Below are 17,543 nucleotides of genomic sequence, written 5' to 3'. Positions count from 1 at the left end.
TGAGTTTCCCCATACTCAGGTCCCTGTTTCAGGCACCAAGCCTGGTGGTGTTTCGGCACCACATCCAGCACAGCTCTTGAAACTCCAGAGATGGAGTGGTGGAGGATGAAGAAAAACAAGAGTCAAAATGAAGGTCAGGTGGAGCTTCTTCTCCTGGTGGGAGAAAAAGAGCAGCCCAATGACCACAGCATATTTATTTATACCCTTGAGAGATTATTTTCTGTTACAATCCCTTTGCCTAGCAACTTGTTTGCTTGGCTTACCTCAAGCATCTCACATTCCAGAGATGGAACAGTTTGTTCACATGGCTCACCTCAGGCACTCTGTGTTTTGGAGCTGGCTTGGATTTAGCTGCATACATGTGATCCATCTCCAGCTTCAGCCACTCCCCACAATCTTGAATTTAGAAATTTAGCCTGGAACTCAATCACCATGTCTTTATCTATGCAATAGTAAACTGTATGACTTTGTGAACAGACTTGTTGCACTTATTTCAAAAAGAAACCCAAGTGTTACATTTAACAATTGGTTCACTAATTACCCATTAATGTTGCATTTGCTGAAAGAACACCAGTTGACCTTCATAGGAATTATTTACAAAAACAAAATGGAGATTCCTTTTTAAAAAGTTTTCAAGTTCTCATTTCTCAATAGAGAAATGTGTAACAAAATCTTTGGATTTCTTAAAGAAGTAGCATTGCCTTCTTCCCATATTGTGAAGAAAAACAAAGTAGGATGGATACCATTACACCATGATGATAAGATTAATAGTGAAACTAGTCATGGTGGTGCATGCCAGTAATCCCAGACTTGTGGGGGCTGAGGCAGGGGAATCTTGTGAGTTTAAGGTCAGCCTTGGTGCTACACAGTGAATTCAAGGCTAGCCTGAACTATATAGTGAGACCCTCAAAACAAGCAAACATGGTGAAAATGGCTATTCTCCCAAAATTGTTACACATATTTAATTCAATTCCAATAAAAATTCCATTAGTATACCTCATAGATATAGAGAAATCATTCCTAAAATTCATCTGGAGCCAGAAGAGACTTAGAATAGCAAAGGCAATTCTGATTAACAAAGGCAAAGCAGGAAGCATCACAATTCCTGACTTGAAAGCTACTGAGATAAAATCAGCATGATACTGGGATAAAAACAGACTTGAAGATCAATGAAATATATTAGAAGATACAACCACAACTACATACTCAGCCACCTTATCTTCAACAAAGGGGCCAAATATGTTCATTAGAAGAAAGATAGCCTCTTTAATAAGTGGTATTGGAAAAACTGGCTTTCCATATGCCAAAAACTAAAAATAGCCTCATGCCTATCACCATGAACTAAAGTAAAAATGGATCAAAGATCTAAATATTAAAACAGAAACACTAAATCTGTTGAAAGACAAAGTAGGTACAAATCTTGAAGACATAGGTGTCGGCTGAGAATTCATGAACAAAAATTAAACTGCACAGAAAATATTTCCCAGTATCAGTAACAAGGATCTCATCTTATTAAAAAGATTTTTCGTGTCAAAAGAATTCTCCAACAGAGTGAAAAGAAAACCCACGAATTGGGAAAAATATCTTAGTTAACTGTCTCTCAGACAAAGGACTTCTATTTAGAACATATAAAGAATTTTAAAAATCAGGCCCCTGAAATTCAAAGACCAATCCAAAAATGGGCATCTGAGATGAATAGACAATTTTCAGATGAAGAAACACAAATGGCAAATAAATACATGAAAAAATGGTCAGCATCATTGTTCATTAGAGAAATGCAAATTAAACAACACTGATTCCATCTCATCCCAGAAAGAATGGCCAGGATCAAGAAAACCACCAATAACAAATACTGGAGGGACTGTGGGGAAAAAGGAACACTTCTGCACTGTTGGTGGGAGTGTGGACTGGTACAACCACTGGGGAAATCAGTCTGCATGTTCCTCAGAAAGGTGGGATTGGAGGTCCTGTTTGATCCAGCTATCCTGCTTCTGGGCATATTCCCAGAAAAACTGAAAACATCACATCATAGTAATATATGTGCTCCTATGTTTATAGCAGCACAATGTATAATAGACAATTCTTGGAAACAACTCAAATGCCCATCAACCGAGAAATGGATAAAAAAAGATGGGGTATTTTTATACAATGGAATACTACTCAGCTCTAAAGAAGGACCACATTGAGGCTTTTATAGGTAAATGGATGCAACTTGAGATCATTTGCATAAATGAAATAAATCAAACTCAAGTGTGTATATATCATATTGTCTCCCTGGTGGAAGAAACTTAAAGCATAGATAAGATGAAAAATCTTCAATAAACATTGTGAAAGACTAAGAAACTGCTCAAAGAGGGAAAAATAACTCAGATAGGGAAAAGGAGAAAATAAGGAAGAGAAAAGAAAAAATACATAAATTTGTATATATACACTTAAGATAGCTAAGATGATTGTACTACTAACTCTTTAGTTCTTGGAACAAAACAGTTAATATTCATAGGATTGGATCAATTTTGCATGCTTGTATCTGATAATTTGAGCAACTCTTTTGAAGGTAACTATGCAAAATAACAACCTCTGTTATGTTTCTACCACCTTGTTTTGAAAGCCTATATTGTTATTTTCTGGGTTTTCTGTTGTTAGTTATATGTCTCTTTTGTTTCTTGTTTTTCTCGTATTTTTTGTTTGTTTTGTTTTGATTTTTCCTCTAATACAGAAAGGATAATTGTACATGTATGGGATTATACATGCCTAGAATTTCTCCTAAAGAGTTTATAAAAATTGATTTTATTATGTGTGATGATATGAAAAGCTATGTTGTAGTCAGGGGTTGTGAGGAGAACAATTAGAATCAGGACATAGAATTTATAATATTATTTTATGATGGTCACCCAGAGTAAAATGCAAGAAAGTGCAGGAAATCTGTCCACAGCACTAAAGACCCAAAATAGTCAGCCAAGAGCCTGGATCCCATAGCAATGTCCTGCATGAGTCCAGAGAAGACCTAGAGCCCATGACAATGCCTCCCACGACAAAACTGGAGGTCTAGAGCCACAAGAAAGACTCTTTTATGGATCTGTGCTGGGAAGGCTTAAAGATCTGTGGTGGAAGCTAGAAAGTCTCTGCCAGTAGGGTGAAGGAGCTGTACTGGTAGGTTGAGGGTTCTACACTGGAGCCAAGAAGTCATGCTCATAATAAAGACCAGCCATCCTCAGTGACACAGAGGTCCCGAGCTCCTCTGAAGATAAGAACATTTGAGTGTATGCCAGAAAGCCAGCATGACAAGTTTCTCCTGCAGATTAAACAGCACATGTCTTCCCCTCCAGAGCCAGGAAGCAATGCTTTATGTAAGGACCAGAGCGTCACCAAAGTGAACCACGACCACTCTCACCAACAAGGTCCCGAGCTCCTTTGATGACAATGGTAGAACTCACACTGGGGAAGCCAGTCATGATGAGCTCCACAAGCAGAGCCAATGGCTCAAACAGTGACACTTAAAGATACTCACACTGCCTCATTCATCTTCACTTCTCTATTCATGCTGGCAACTTTCCTCAGGTGGAACATCTGTGCTCAGCACCATGCTGATTTAATCCAGCTGGTATTAAGTTGACCATTGGTTTTTAATCCATAACAAGCTATTTTGAAGAAAATGAGACATCATGGTAGCCATTGCTGATTTCGTATCATCTTTTTTTGAAGTCCTATAATGATTTTATTCTTTGCTTTGATAGGTTCTGTCTGTTTTCTATTATTTGATTTCAATATGTGTGAGGGTATGGATAGCTGTTTTGAAGAGAACAAGCGGCAGTATGGTAGCTATTGTTGATTTCCTATTGTCTGGTTTCGAAGGCCCATAATGCTTTCATCATTTGGTTTTGATTGGTTTTATACTATTTTGTTTTGTTCAGATTTATTGTGTGTGAAGATATGGACAACTATTTCAAAGAAACAAGAGACATTATGGTAGCCACTACTGATTTCCTACTGTCTTACTTTTAACTCCTGTGTTGTTTATATTGTTCTGTACTGAACTGCTTTGTTTTCTTCTCTTCTGTTCTGTTTTATTCTCTTTAAAAAGTTTTTAAAAGCCAGACAAACAGCAATTAAACATTGATAGTGAGTCCTAAATACAAATGGAACTAGAAACGGTCACATTTTACAAGCAAGTGAAAGAGGGAGTAGATGTTAATGAGTGTACAGCAACAATGATGTCATAGAAGCACAAAACGTTGGCCAGTGTGTGTATTTTACCCAATCCTAAACGTGTCAGGCATAAATAGTGTCATGGTTTACATCAAAAATAACAAGCACAAAATATTATAGAGAAATTTTCCTAGAAGATTGGAACTGGAATTGATAAATGATCAATTACAAAAGAGGAAGAACAATGTATAACAGCCCAAAGAACTTCTCAAAAGAATTCTGGAGCAGTCCAGTGAACAGACAGGTGAAACATCACAAGAACTTCCTAAGAAAACAAAAGGTCCAATATGTCTTACCAAGAAGACAGAAAAACAAAACACATGTGCTATCAGTATAAGCAATACTTGGAACAAGCTGTTATCATGTGTGAAAATTGCCATAGGTGTGATAATTGAAGTAAAGATTATTTTGTGGTAGAGTTTTATTGTTATTTTCATTTTATTTCACATAAGAATTTATTTCTTCTGTGATTTTTCTAGATCTAGTAAGCAAACAGTTGATGTAGAAAATGTTGATGCTTATTCTAAACACCCATTAGGTACTAGATGTTTTATTTTATTGTGATTTCATTTTCCTGATAAGTGCACTTTGTACTATATAATAGAAAATCCTGACAAAGGAGCAAGACAAGAGAGGTGACAACTATGGGCTGCCTAACAGGGAAGGAAAGCTAAGTACATGTGCTATCAGTGCAAACGAGACTTGCACATGGAAGTTACTGTTGTCATGTGTGAAGACTGGCCTTGGTGTGACCGTTGAAGCAAAGGTTGTTTCTGTGTATTTCCATTGTAGTTCACATAAAACTTCATTTCTGCTGCTATTTTTTAGATCTTATAAGCAAGTAAACAATTGTTGAAAATGTTTTTATTATAACTTCATTACATATTAAAAATGTAATACTTTATTTTCCTATTACATACACATTGTTTAAATAATAAAACTCATGAAATTAAAATTAATAACTCATCAATACTAAAATATACTAAAAAATAAATGTGGACAGAGCTGAGTGTGGTGCATTATGCTTGTAATCCCAGCTCTTAGGAAGCTACAGCAAGAGGATCACTGAGTGCAAGGCATCCTGGGCTACTTAATGAGTTCAAGACCAGCCTAAACTACATAGTCAGGCCTGTCTCAAAAAAAAAAAACCCAAATTAATTAATTAATTAATATGGGCATTATATTCCTACCATAATGCATCTTGCAAACATTTGCTGTGCTACTAAATGCTGCTGTGATAACTGACTATCCACATGCTGAGGTTGAATCTAGACTCATAAGTCCTACCTTGTACAAAATGGATGAAAGATCTAAATATTAAAATGGAAAAACACTCTGCTGCAGGATAAAATAAGTAAAACTATTAAAGACATAGGAATAGGTAAGGACTTCCAGAAAACAACCACAACTGCACAAGAAATAGCATCAAGAATCAGGAAAGGAGATTATATTCAATTAAAAATCTTCTAAATAGCAAAGGAAAAATTTTCCTAGAAGAGCAAACAACAGAGCAAAAAGACAAACTACAGAAAAGGGAAAAAATTGCCAGCTATACTATAGATAGAGGACTAATATACAAAATACATAAATAATTAGATGCCCAAAAATAAAAGACCCAATCAAAATGTGGACAATTTAGATGAAGAGACATTTCTCAGAAGAAGAAATACAAATGACTATTAAACACATTTAAAATGTGCAACATTTCTGGCTATTGGATAGATGGCAATTAAAGTAATACTGAGATTACATGTTATTCCAGGAAGAATGGCTGTCATCAAGAATCAAATAATTATCAATGCTCGTTAAGCTGCAAGGGAAAAGGAGCACTGCTACACAGTTTTTGGGATTGTAAACTAGCACAACTATCATGGATATCAACATGGAGATTCCTCTGAAAACTAAAACTAGAAATTTCATTTTATTCAGCTATTCTCCATCTACATATTTTCCCCCAAAAGTTAAAGACATCATATTGGAATGATACACATATATATGTTTATAGAAGCACAATTCATAATGGCTAAATTTTAGAAGTCTATCTTTCTATCCATAGATGAATGGATAAAGGAATATTATTCTACCATAATGAAGGGTAAACTTGAGTCAATTATAGGAAAACGAATACATGTTAAGGTCATAATGTAAGGTGAAATAAAACACACAATCTTAAATGTCACATGATTTTTCTTATATTAGAAACACAAAAAATAAAGAGTGAAATAAAAGATAATAGGAAACAGGGAGATTGATCGGCAAATAGGAAAGGGAGCAGGGTATGGAGGGGAAGGGAGGTGCAGAAAACAATTCAGATATGTTATGTACATGTGTCAACTCCCCATGATAAATGTATGTTATGTATGTTATGTATGGCCATCATGTACTGATAAATTGGAATTTAAAAAGTAAACTACTGGGACTCAAAGATTAAAAATCCTAGTCATTATTATCTAGATGATAAAGAAATAAAGGCCATTTGTATTTTCATTGGCTGTTTTTTAACCAACCAGTCAATATGTGATTCTAGAGGGTATCTAAGATCTGTTACAATTCTGAACTCTAACAACTCTACATAGTATTGTACTGGTAGCAGAGGTAAAATGAAGGCAAAGGAGTGATGTTAAGATACTCAGTTTACTCTGAATAAAATACCCCAGTATTCAAATCAAAAGCAAGCATAGCTTGGTTGAGATGATGTTTTATCCATGTCAGCATTCCAAGGACAGGATTAAGAATCTTATATTGATGACTAAGATTACCCATTTTGGGGGAGTTCCTTTGCAGAGTACCCAGCTAGCAATAGAATCTGGACAATGTGGATAGTTTGCCATTGAGTTAAGGTAATTTCTTATATTTCATTGGCATATAATCATGCTAGAATTTATCACAAAAAATTAAAGTGACCATTTTTAACTATATAAGATCAGGGCCTAGGTGTCTCTCAGTTGCCACTGACTCTATAAGGGAACCACTTAATAAATTACGTAAGTTTTACTGAATGGATGCACATTTGCTTAAATGAAGAAATCATAATACAAACAGAAGTGCAATGATTCCTAGTAAATCTAAAATCCCACAGCTATAAAGGGGAAGGTAATTTGGCTATGATACCACTTGATTAACTTTGTTGAAATTATGTTCAATAGACCATGTTTGGTTTTCCTCGCAGCCTAAATTCAGGTAGCTTCTTACTCTGAATCTATTTGCTTCATTCCACCACTCACAGACATCCGAATGGATTGCAAATTTAATTACCCATGGAGAACTATCAAAGTTCAAATAAATGCATATATTGTAGCTTAGATTTAGAGATACATTGCAAGCATTTTGCTGTCACTTCATCTGGTATGTAACTAAACGTTAGTTGACTTGAAGGACAAAGGGGAAATAGCATGCTTTGCCAATTATAGGAAAGAAACAAAGACCTTAATATATAACGTATTTGTAATGTTTATTAGGTCTCAGGCCCAGAGACTCAGGGCCTCTGTTTAAAACACAAAGTATATATTTTCCTGACTGCCAGAGCCTATGGCCTAATAATAACAATAAAGGAAATCTTTAAAGATTGAATGTCTGTCCCTTCTTAGCTTGGACATGGCTAAATCAAGAAATTATCTTTCCTAATTTTTTTGTAAGTTTCTTACATGATTAAGGCCACGAAGGAACGTTAACCGTCTTAAAAAAAAAAAAAAAAAAAAAAAAAAAAAAAACAGATACTTTGCAATTCCGGTATAACTTCTAAGAAAAATATTAATAAGCACCATAATTACCATAGTTCCCAGACCTGAGGAGTTGGTCTTGTGTGCAGAGATATCCCGACTTCTACTCTAGGGAGACACCTGGAGAGAAGGCCCAAGTTTCCTTATAGCCACTTTACAATAAATTCTATGTAGATGTCTGCATGGCTGCCTATGTATCTTGACTGAATTCTATCCTCAGTAGCACAAATGTCAGGACCCAGTTCCCTGTAAGAACATGGTTTGGCACAGGCTTATAGCATGGTTCTCAAAGTGTTTGAGGGCAAATAGTGGCCCTGATTAAAATGTTCTTGCTTGCTTGAAATACATATCACTAAACCTGCCTTGTAGGAGATATTGAGGCAGGAAGGCAGGGAATGGCAAAGCTGATTGGGGGACTAATTGTGGTCAGATTCCAGACTATATGCACCAAATTATTATCTAGACCTCGTATCTGGAGGTCTAGGGTTCCTGCAATGTGAGGAGGAAGTAAAAAGGAGACACCATACCACCATTGAAATTATACTACTAAAGTTTTATTTGTGGTAGCCAAACCTAATACTAAGGTGTACTTCTGTGGTTTTGTTTGTTCATTTTTTCTTCTCTTTTACTTGGCCCAGCATTGTTCTGCAGATCCAGTTCTTCACTTACCCTTCACTTCATTTTTTAAAATAAATTTTGCTACCATTTTTGCTTGCTTCATTCCATTCTTTGTTCAAGAAAGAACCCAGAAACTAGCTCCACTAGGGTGTTCCAGTACCTCAGAACTGGGTAGCATTAGCTAAAGGTGCAGAGGGGAGACAGACCACCTGAGAAACCTCTGTTTATGTAACCATGGCTGTTTATGCTCTCTCCACTCTTGTGGGAGTGAGCCAGTTCTGAGAGCAGAACCACCAAGAAAAAAGGAATTCAAAGGGCAGGGGAGGAGTTTGCTGTCTTGAGAAATTTGGTGGCAGAGGTAGTAGGATTGGGCTTCTCTGAATGGGTACAGCAGTGCAGATGGACATGGCTTTGTTCTTTTTGTGAAGTTTCAGGTATGACTGTTGGTAACAACCTCACCTGTCAGGCTTGACACGTTTATTTATCTTCTCCAGCCAAGAGATTCAAGTAAGGTGCTGAGCACACTTTTTGCTTCTAAACTGTTGTGAAGGTTTTTGTTTGTTTGTTTTGTTTTGTTCTTTTTCCTACCTTTCTCTATGTTGAGGATCTACAAGACTTATTCCCATGGCATCACGAAGGGTTTCCTTCCCCTTTCCCTGGGGGATGAAGGAAGGGAATGCATGGCCTCTCTTATTCTTTTAGCAGCAATAGACTTTTTCTTCTCACTTGCCTCATTCCATGCATGTGAGTTAAGTAGCCAGATAGTTTGCTATGCTATGTACTTCCTAGAGTTTGGTGTGCTTTGTTGTCCATTGTTTATTTGCTGTATTTTGCTACCCCATTTTGGAAATTTCTCTCCACTTACCCCAGTTTGTCAGTGTTTTTTTCATTTGGTTTGTTGTTTTGGTGCAGAGCACCATCCTGCCTTGCCATGTAGCAGAGAGTTCAGCTATATTGTTACACAGCCAGACACTGTCTTGTGACAAGTGGTGTTATTTTTTCTTCCCTTTTCTTTTTTTAACCAGCTGGTCTTACAAATCTTCACCCTTGAAGATAGGAATTAAGCCTTTGATTTTGAAAAAACATGTAGGTTTCTTCTTTTCTCTTGAATTAATTTAACTGGCACAGTTGTCTTCCCACACAGGAAAGAAATATTTGTCCTCATAAAAAATTCCCACAGTTTCTCTTTCTGGGTTGCCAGAGAAGTAAGTCAAAACTGAAGGAGCTAATCTGCTGTCAATTAGCCATTGGATTTCCTCACCATGACAGCCAAGATTATCTGAGTTTCTCAGAAGAGATCACAAAGTCCATGGACAGAGGGTCTCTTTAGTTGTAGGAGCAGAAAGTGAGAATTTTGGCTGGCCTATCCAGGGACAGGAAAGACCAAACTTCCAATACCACACATGTGTGAGGCACATTATCTGCCTCACATTTTGAACAGAGTCCAAGCAGAGGTATGGTCTCATGTCCTGTGACCAGTTCTGCACTTGAAACAGGAACTCTTTCTGTTTCTACTCCTGGGTTTTCCATTAAGTGACATGGGTGGATTTAGATTTTTGCCAATCACGACAGCTATAATCTTAGTTTTTCTTTTTTGTCCCTTTCTGACCGTTGATCTGTTTTTTTGCACTGTTGAACATCAGGAACTGAAAAGGGGACATGAATTAGAGTATTCTGTTTCATCTCTGGGACTTTTCTTAGTGGGGGAAGAAGTTGTTAGAGATAGCAGACCTAATTGATACCTTTACAGGTGGAATCCTTTGACTGAATCCTTTCCTACCCATTCATAAAAGACTATGGAGGTTCTTCTTAAAGAAATCACTATTAAATTTGGATGATCTCATTTCCTCCAGAGTGACAATGGGCTTTCTTTTACCTCTCGAAAAACTCAGGGGGTAGTAATGGCTTTAGGAATAAAGTACCCCCTCCAGTTTACCTGGTGGTTTCTATCTTCTAGAAAGGTAGACAGAAACAAGCAGACCGTAAAGCAAGCACTGCAAAAACATTGCCACGAGATGTCTACATCTTGGCTGTCATTGCAGCCAATGGCATCCTGAAATTTCATCACTTCCTCCAAACTGGGCTAAGTTTGAGCCCATCTGAGATGTTACATGGGAGGCTATTTGTAACCTCTGATATGACAGTAGACCCAGAGAACATGAGACTCTTACACTATCTAATTAATCTGGGCAAAGTACAATAGACTATCTAAATGTATGGGAATCTGTCCTGCCAGCTCCCAGCCCAAGGGAACCACCTAGTATCTGCCCTGGAAACAAAGTGCTCCTAAAGTCTTGGAGGTAGGGAACCCCCACAGAACAAAGCTAAAATGGAGGGGTCCCTTTTCAGTGATCCTAGCCATATCCACTGAGGTAAGGTTGCAAGAGATAGATAATTCTATTCATCTTTCAAGAATAAAGCCAGTCCCACCTGAACTGTCTGAAAAAAAAATGATCACCCAAAAGGAAAAAGCTATTCCTGTGAGCCTCTGAAAGACTTGAAGTTATTCTTCCAAAAACAAGATTCCATTGCTGCTACAGATAAGCAACAGGATCTTGTGAAGCCTATTGCTGTCAGACTCTTATTTATCTGACATACCTCTTTGACATGCCTTCTTCTCTACAGAAAGCATGGAAATCTGACCTGTTCCTCATAGCAAAGTTTCTTTCTCCTATTAAACAGTTAAATGATCACTGATTTATTTCACTGTCTCCTAACAGGTTTTTCTTTCTTCAAACCAGCCAGTTGAGCTACAGCAACCTCTGGTAGTTGCAGCTTACATAATACCTGTAGGTAAGGTCTACAGCCCTTGTCAGGGGAAGCAGTTGGAAGACAGAGACCTCACTCCCTCAGCAACTAATAAGGAATTATGAGGATTTATGTCTCAGGGAGAAATGAGGCAGTAAGGCAGAGCATTACAAAGCTAGTTAGGGGAGTAAGTGATTTCAGGACACGAACGATTCTCAGAACCCTGTATATGAAGTTCTCATGGGTTCCTGTGATATGTGGAGCAAATAAAAGGACACCTTTGATGGCACACTACTGAGGTTTCCGTATGGTAAGCCTGCCTTACAGTCAGGATGTACTTTTGTTTTATTTTTTAGTTTTTCTTCTCTTTCAAGATTATGCTGCAGAGTCAGTTTCTCTTATTTTTCACTTTTAATTTTTCAAATAAACTTTGCCACTATTTCTGCTTGTTTTGTTCAGTTCTTTGTTGAAGACAGAACCTGGAAACTCCAGCATCAGAAGCAGGTTCCAGCACCCCAGAACCTGCTCACAGTATCAGATGTTGAGGTACATAGCTAGAAAATAGACTCATAAGTAGTTTAAACACTTTTTCATCTCTCTTTTCAAGAACAAAAAGCAGTTCCAGGAGTGTCCATTTCCCTCACTCTAGGCTTCAGTTGAAGACTACTAGTGAGCTCTTTCCCAGAATAAGCTCCTCTGATCTACTTCGTGAGGAACCCTTTATGTGTCTCACAGTCTAGGATAACTTGAAGACCACTCCCACAGTTTTTCAAGCTCTTCACTCAAGTAAAAGAAATTGTTTGCACCACATGTAGATATAGTGCCTAATAAATGTTGTGGTGTAACAAATGCAAAAGATCTTATTACCTAACTTTTCCTGTATTTCTGATGCATTGCATAAAACTTAGTTCCTCTCTAGGACTTAGCACTTTCTCAGCAGCTATTTCCCTTATTTTTTTTATTTTGTCACATAAAATATATATATTGTGATGTTTGAGCCCCCCCCTTGTCATTTCACTGACACATAAAATAACCTAAAATGATACTAGTGTAATTCTAATATCTCACAAGGCATGAATCCATGAAGGCTTTGCTAACACTGTGGCTAAACTCAAAGCAGCAGAACTTTGACAAGAATCCCGGTTTCACTAAACACTGGTTCACTATACTTCTATAGTGAATCTATAGTTCACTATAGATTTCTGAAATAGTACATTACCATCCAATTCATAATTTTACACCAGTTGAACTCACAACTTTGTGCCATGTTCTTGCTGGATGCTTTTAACTACTTCATTTAACTGAAGGCATTTTAAAATAGCCTAACAATTCAGGGCAACATTTACACTATAACCAATTTTGGAAGAAAACATTTCGTCATAAATGAATTTCAGCAGAACATTTTGGCGCAAGGGGCCATTCTAAGGTTGTCTACTCTCTTGTCTAGGTGCCCTCCTCCCCATAACTCAGTTTGGAGTTGCTAGGTAACGTGTTGAGCACCACGTCAACACTTCCCACTACCACTGTTCAGCAGGAGGTTTCCCTCTTTTCTTTCCTCTCCGGGCACCGCAGCAGGAACAGAACCTCAGCTCTTTTCCTCTTTTCACTTCACCTGTTCTTGCTGCTGGTCTCGCCCGAGCACCCGGACCCTTTCCCTTCCAGTTAAGAAGAAACACACATAGCACTCAGAGTCTTGTAAATAGTTTCATTGAGAGTGAGAGCGGCTTTCTCAGCAGTCTGTGGGGAAAGGTGTCAGTGCCCTGCCGATGATCTGAAGCTGCTCTCCTCTATGGGCTCCCCACTGCATTCCGGGAACCTTGGGATTTGGTGGAGCTCTTGGTGCGCGCTTTGCCCGGCTTACTGCAGGACTGGTCTGCTTTATCAGCTTCAGGCTTCTGGACCTCTTGCTTCTCCTCTTTGAACTTGGAGCGGGATCTCTTCTGGTCACTAGGCTCAGGCCCGGGGTCTTGCCTGGAGGCGCGTGCTCGGGCCTCCTCCCTCCTCGCCCTGGCTCTGGCCCGCTGCCTGGCCTTGGCCGCCTCCAGCTTCAGCATCGCCTCGCGTCTCCACACCTCCCGTGCCTTTTTTGCCGCCTGGCGACGGGTGCGGCGCCTCCGCGGGTTCTGTGGCCTGGTAGGGTTCCTCCTGGAGGAGACGCCGGCCTCCGCCAGCCTCTGGCGCCCCGACTTCTTCCTGGGCTTCGGAGTCTTCCAGACTCGGAAGCAGTTTTCCGAGTTGATGCCGCTCACCCGCAGGAAGGCGCCACTGCCCTCGGGCCCGGGCGCTGCGCTTGAGCCGACGGGGTGGAGGTTCCTGCGAACTTCGCAACCCGCATTGCCCAGCGCCGTCTGGAGCGTGGTCAGCGTCAGCCCCTTGTGTGCCATAATGGCCCGCAGCACAACCTGGGACACTTGGAGCACCGAGGGCTCCACCCCACTCCGCGGTGCCCTCACAGGCCGCTGGGCGCCTCTGTCTGCGCCTTGGAGGGCAGTACTGGGCCCAGCGGCCTCGGCCATGGCCCCGCTTCCCGCTGCGCGGGGCCACAGGCTCTCAGAGATGCCTTTGGGCCTCACCAGTGAGACAGCACCTGTGGCTAAGCCGTCACAAAGAGGGCTGGGCCTGCCCCACCCACGTAAAGGCCCTTTATACTTTTCAGTAACCAATCAGAACACACTTCCTTCTGTGTCTAAACCAATCCAAGCCTTCAGTGGCTCTGAGCGCATAACCATCCTACAGAATTTTCAGAGTTTCCATGGAGCTGATATTTAACTCCTGGTCTCCATTGCTCTCAGAAGTCCATTCTTCTGTGGCCCTAAACATTATCCTCATTTCCCTAACACAGGGCTGCTGTCCACTGTCCTAATCAAACAATGCAAGCAATATGATAGTCCTGAAACACAGCCTGGCCCAGATATCCCACCATTAGGCCCCACAGGTTAATTATCTGCAGTCCCTGCTCCCGGTTGCTTTGTAGGAACATGAATCCAATGGAGGACCAAACACTGGACCATTACGCAAAACATTGGTTCTCGCACCTTAGCAAATTCATGTGCCTCGTTCAAGTGGACTGGTAAAATACAGATTTCAAATCGTCTTAAGATCACCAGACTCATCAATATTCTTTGACTATTTATTGGACTTTTCTTCCTCTCATCCGCCTACGATTGTCAATTCTAGATCAACCCCATTCTCCTCTCAAGTTCCTGATAAACCTTTCTTCACTGAAGCTTCCCTCAAATTGTTCAAGCCTAAGAATTCCTACCTCTCAATTACTGGAATTACTTTTGAATCTTGTGTGGGTTTTCTTTGTATAGAATTAATTTGGTGAGCAAGTGCAATGTTCCACAGTATTGTTTTAAAAGAGGAGAAAGTTGGCTGTTGAGCTGTAATACAGGCATGAATATCCTAGTTCTTTCAAAGCTACATGCCCTGGATACCTCCCTTAATATCATGGGATCCTTATCAAAAATGATGGCAAATACTGGGTGGGAAATCCAACGTATTTCAGCTCCACTTCATCATCATCATAAACAGTCTTGTCCCTCAAAAACTAGACTGCTGATATGCTAAGTTTTCTTCTTATGTGAGTTCTTATTGACAATGAGCTTTCAAATTTCTTAGATTTTAGAAGAACAGAGCCTCTATTTCTGACATTTTTTTCTGATTTCCCTTATTGGATACTTGGGAAATATATCCCTTCATCATTCCTGCTCCACTTCCTTCAATCACCAAAATAATAAATAAAAATTGTAATTTATACTTACTTTTGAGTAACTTTTTAAAACCAATTGGGAAAGCCTCCCGTCTTTGGAGAAGCTTCAAGGGAGAATTATTTTTAAACAACATCTTTTTTTCATATGCAAGTAACAACACCATTACCTGTGGTTGGATTAAGTTGAGGAAAACCCCTTTAGTCCAGTACATTAAGACCATATGCTATGGCTTGAATGTGGTTTGTCCCCCCAAAATCTCACACTGAATTTTAGTTGCCATGGTTATTCCTAGAATTGATATATCAGACAAAAACAAAGAAAAATGGTTTATTTAGAAACACAGGCTTTAGTGGCTATGTTGTATTAGAACATTTGAAATATTTAAAGTTGTTTATGAACACCTAGAACATAGAAATGGTTGTTTTCAACGTTCTTCCTTGTAATTCTACACAAATGCCTGAAGTTGTGGCTTCCTGTAGGCTCAGCGCTGATCACAAGTGTAGAAGCTTGCACTACATCCACCTAAACTGGCTTGAGTAGGGTTGAAGTGTATAGGATAATGCTTTCAGTGTTTGTTTCTATGCATATCTCCAAGGATTAAATAGGAATGAAAACTGCAAGAGTTCATGAAACTGAAATTTGATTTTCACCAACATTCTGTTGTCCTTTTCATTGTTGATGTGTAACGATTTAGTAGGATGCTCTTAACACAGTGATTATGGGTAGAATCAACTTTCTCCTCTATTTTAAGATAAACAGCAGTTTCCATGTTTCCTTTAGGAAGCTTTCTGTCATAGATAGTAACCGTGGAATATATTTTACAGTTCAGGTACTGAAGCAAATCCACACACTTTTTCAAATAAAATAATTCATACATCATATTTGAAATGTAAGAAAAGAGGAGTAAAGACACATATTTTTATGTAAGAAATTGTACTGTATTTCACATGTCAGAAAGGAACATTTCCCCAAATAACCAGTGAGCATGATAAGCAGGAAATTGTTCTAACCTGTTGTAAAATAGTCATGGACATGGACCGTTAGTTAATTTTCTTCTGCCCTCAAGATTTCAAAATACTAATCAATGACTAATGTTAATATCACTTTATGTTGCTGAGCCCTTTGTTATTGTTTTCAACCTCATAATTCATAGATTGAAGCCTTCATTCCAGAGAGTTCCACACAACTGTATAACTTCCATCCATACTGATCAAGAGCCATAAATGAAATCTCTCATTGACTCTTTTTGAATCAGACCCTCGCTGTCATCCTTGGTAATATCACCTAAGAAGCCTAGAGGAGAGCTCTGAAGAGAACGCATCCCAATGTCAGATATTTCTTGGCCAAGAAAAAAAATTTCTCCTAGTTCATAGGAAACATTTGATCATGCTCCTTCATTTACAAAAGTTCTTTTCCCTTTTTAATGAAGGCTTGTATGTGCCACTTTGAAAATATGAAGAAATGAACTCTGACCTAAAAATCACTACACATTCCATTACCTGTACTCTTTAAATTGATACTTTTAAATTGTTCAGTTTCTTATTTCCATTTCATGAAAGCACTCCCCAAAGAGATAGACAATTGGCTGAAGCTTTCTGTCCATTTGTCCTTAAATTTGACTGGCTTTAAATTATATGAAATAACAGTAGCCAAAAATTACCAACCATAAATGTGCTTTATGTAAAATTCAGTATTTTAAAATTTACTTTCCACTTTCATCTATAAAGGTTAAATAACCTGCAATACTTCACTAATTTGTTTTTTAATTAAAATATTTTAAAAGAAAATTTCTATTCTGTTCATTATCTAGCAGACTGCCTTTTGATTATTGAGCAGATATAACAGACAACATGGCAAAATAGAGGAGAATCCTTGTTCAGAGATACTCAGAGAAATTCAATTAAAAAACAGGTAATTGGAAAAAATGGGAGGGGAATACACTCTGAAACCAAAATCAGTCTGAAATAAGACACTCATAGATCAAGAAAAACATAAAAGACTTAATAAATTTCCAGCCAGCCCACCTGGTTGCCAGTAAGTCACTGAATCAGGATGATGCCCACCGTTGTTAGAATCTTAAAAGAAGAAGGAAAAGAAAAGGAGGAGGAGGAGGAGGAAGAAGAAGAGCAGGAAGAAGAAAGAAGGAGGAGGAGGAGGAAGAGAAACAGGAGAAGGAGGAGGAGGGGAGAAGGGGAGGAGAAGGAGAAGGAGGAGGAGTAGAAAGAGAAGGAGAAGGAGAAGGAGAAGGAGGAGGAGAAGGAGAAGAGGAAAAAGGAAGGATTTACCAACCAGTGTGGCTAAATCAAACCATACAGGATAGACTTGGGATATAAGTTCCCCTGCCTCTTCTGCCTCCCTCCAAACAGAGACCATTGCAGCAGTATATTCCAGTGACACACAGAAGTGAGTGAACTGCTTCTTCCCTGACATTAGGCCAGCTTTCCTTTTTTCTTTTTCTTTCTTTTCTTTACTTACCTTTCCTTTTGTGCATGAGAGCACCAACCGGAACTGCTAGGAACAACATTAAAAACTTGAGAGA

General features: G+C 38.9%; 1 protein-coding gene across 1 annotated transcript; it reads right to left on the bottom strand.

Annotated features, from left to right (window-relative positions):
* Positions 1-12,982: 12,982 nt before the first annotated feature.
* On the bottom strand, positions 12,983-13,890 carry LOC100722016 (testis-specific H1 histone). Its single transcript, XM_013159114.3, has one exon. It carries the CDS (start codon positions 13,805-13,807, stop codon positions 13,079-13,081), a length of 729 nt encoding a protein of 242 aa, XP_013014568.2. The 5' UTR covers positions 13,808-13,890; the 3' UTR covers positions 12,983-13,078.
* Positions 13,891-17,543: the final 3,653 nt, after the last annotated feature.

Source organism: Cavia porcellus, unplaced genomic scaffold, assembly GCF_034190915.1.
Source record: "Cavia porcellus strain 051 isolate PalLab524CR breed Dunkin Hartley unplaced genomic scaffold, mCavPor4.1 scaffold_8, whole genome shotgun sequence".
Classification (NCBI taxonomy): Eukaryota; Metazoa; Chordata; class Mammalia; order Rodentia; family Caviidae; genus Cavia; species Cavia porcellus.
This window is presented reverse-complemented; position numbering and strand designations above follow the sequence as displayed.

Coding starts and splice junctions, on each gene's coding strand:
- LOC100722016 (XM_013159114.3), bottom strand. CDS start 13,807: ATGGCCGAGGCCGCTGGGCCCAGTACTGCCCTCCAAGGCGCAGACAGA.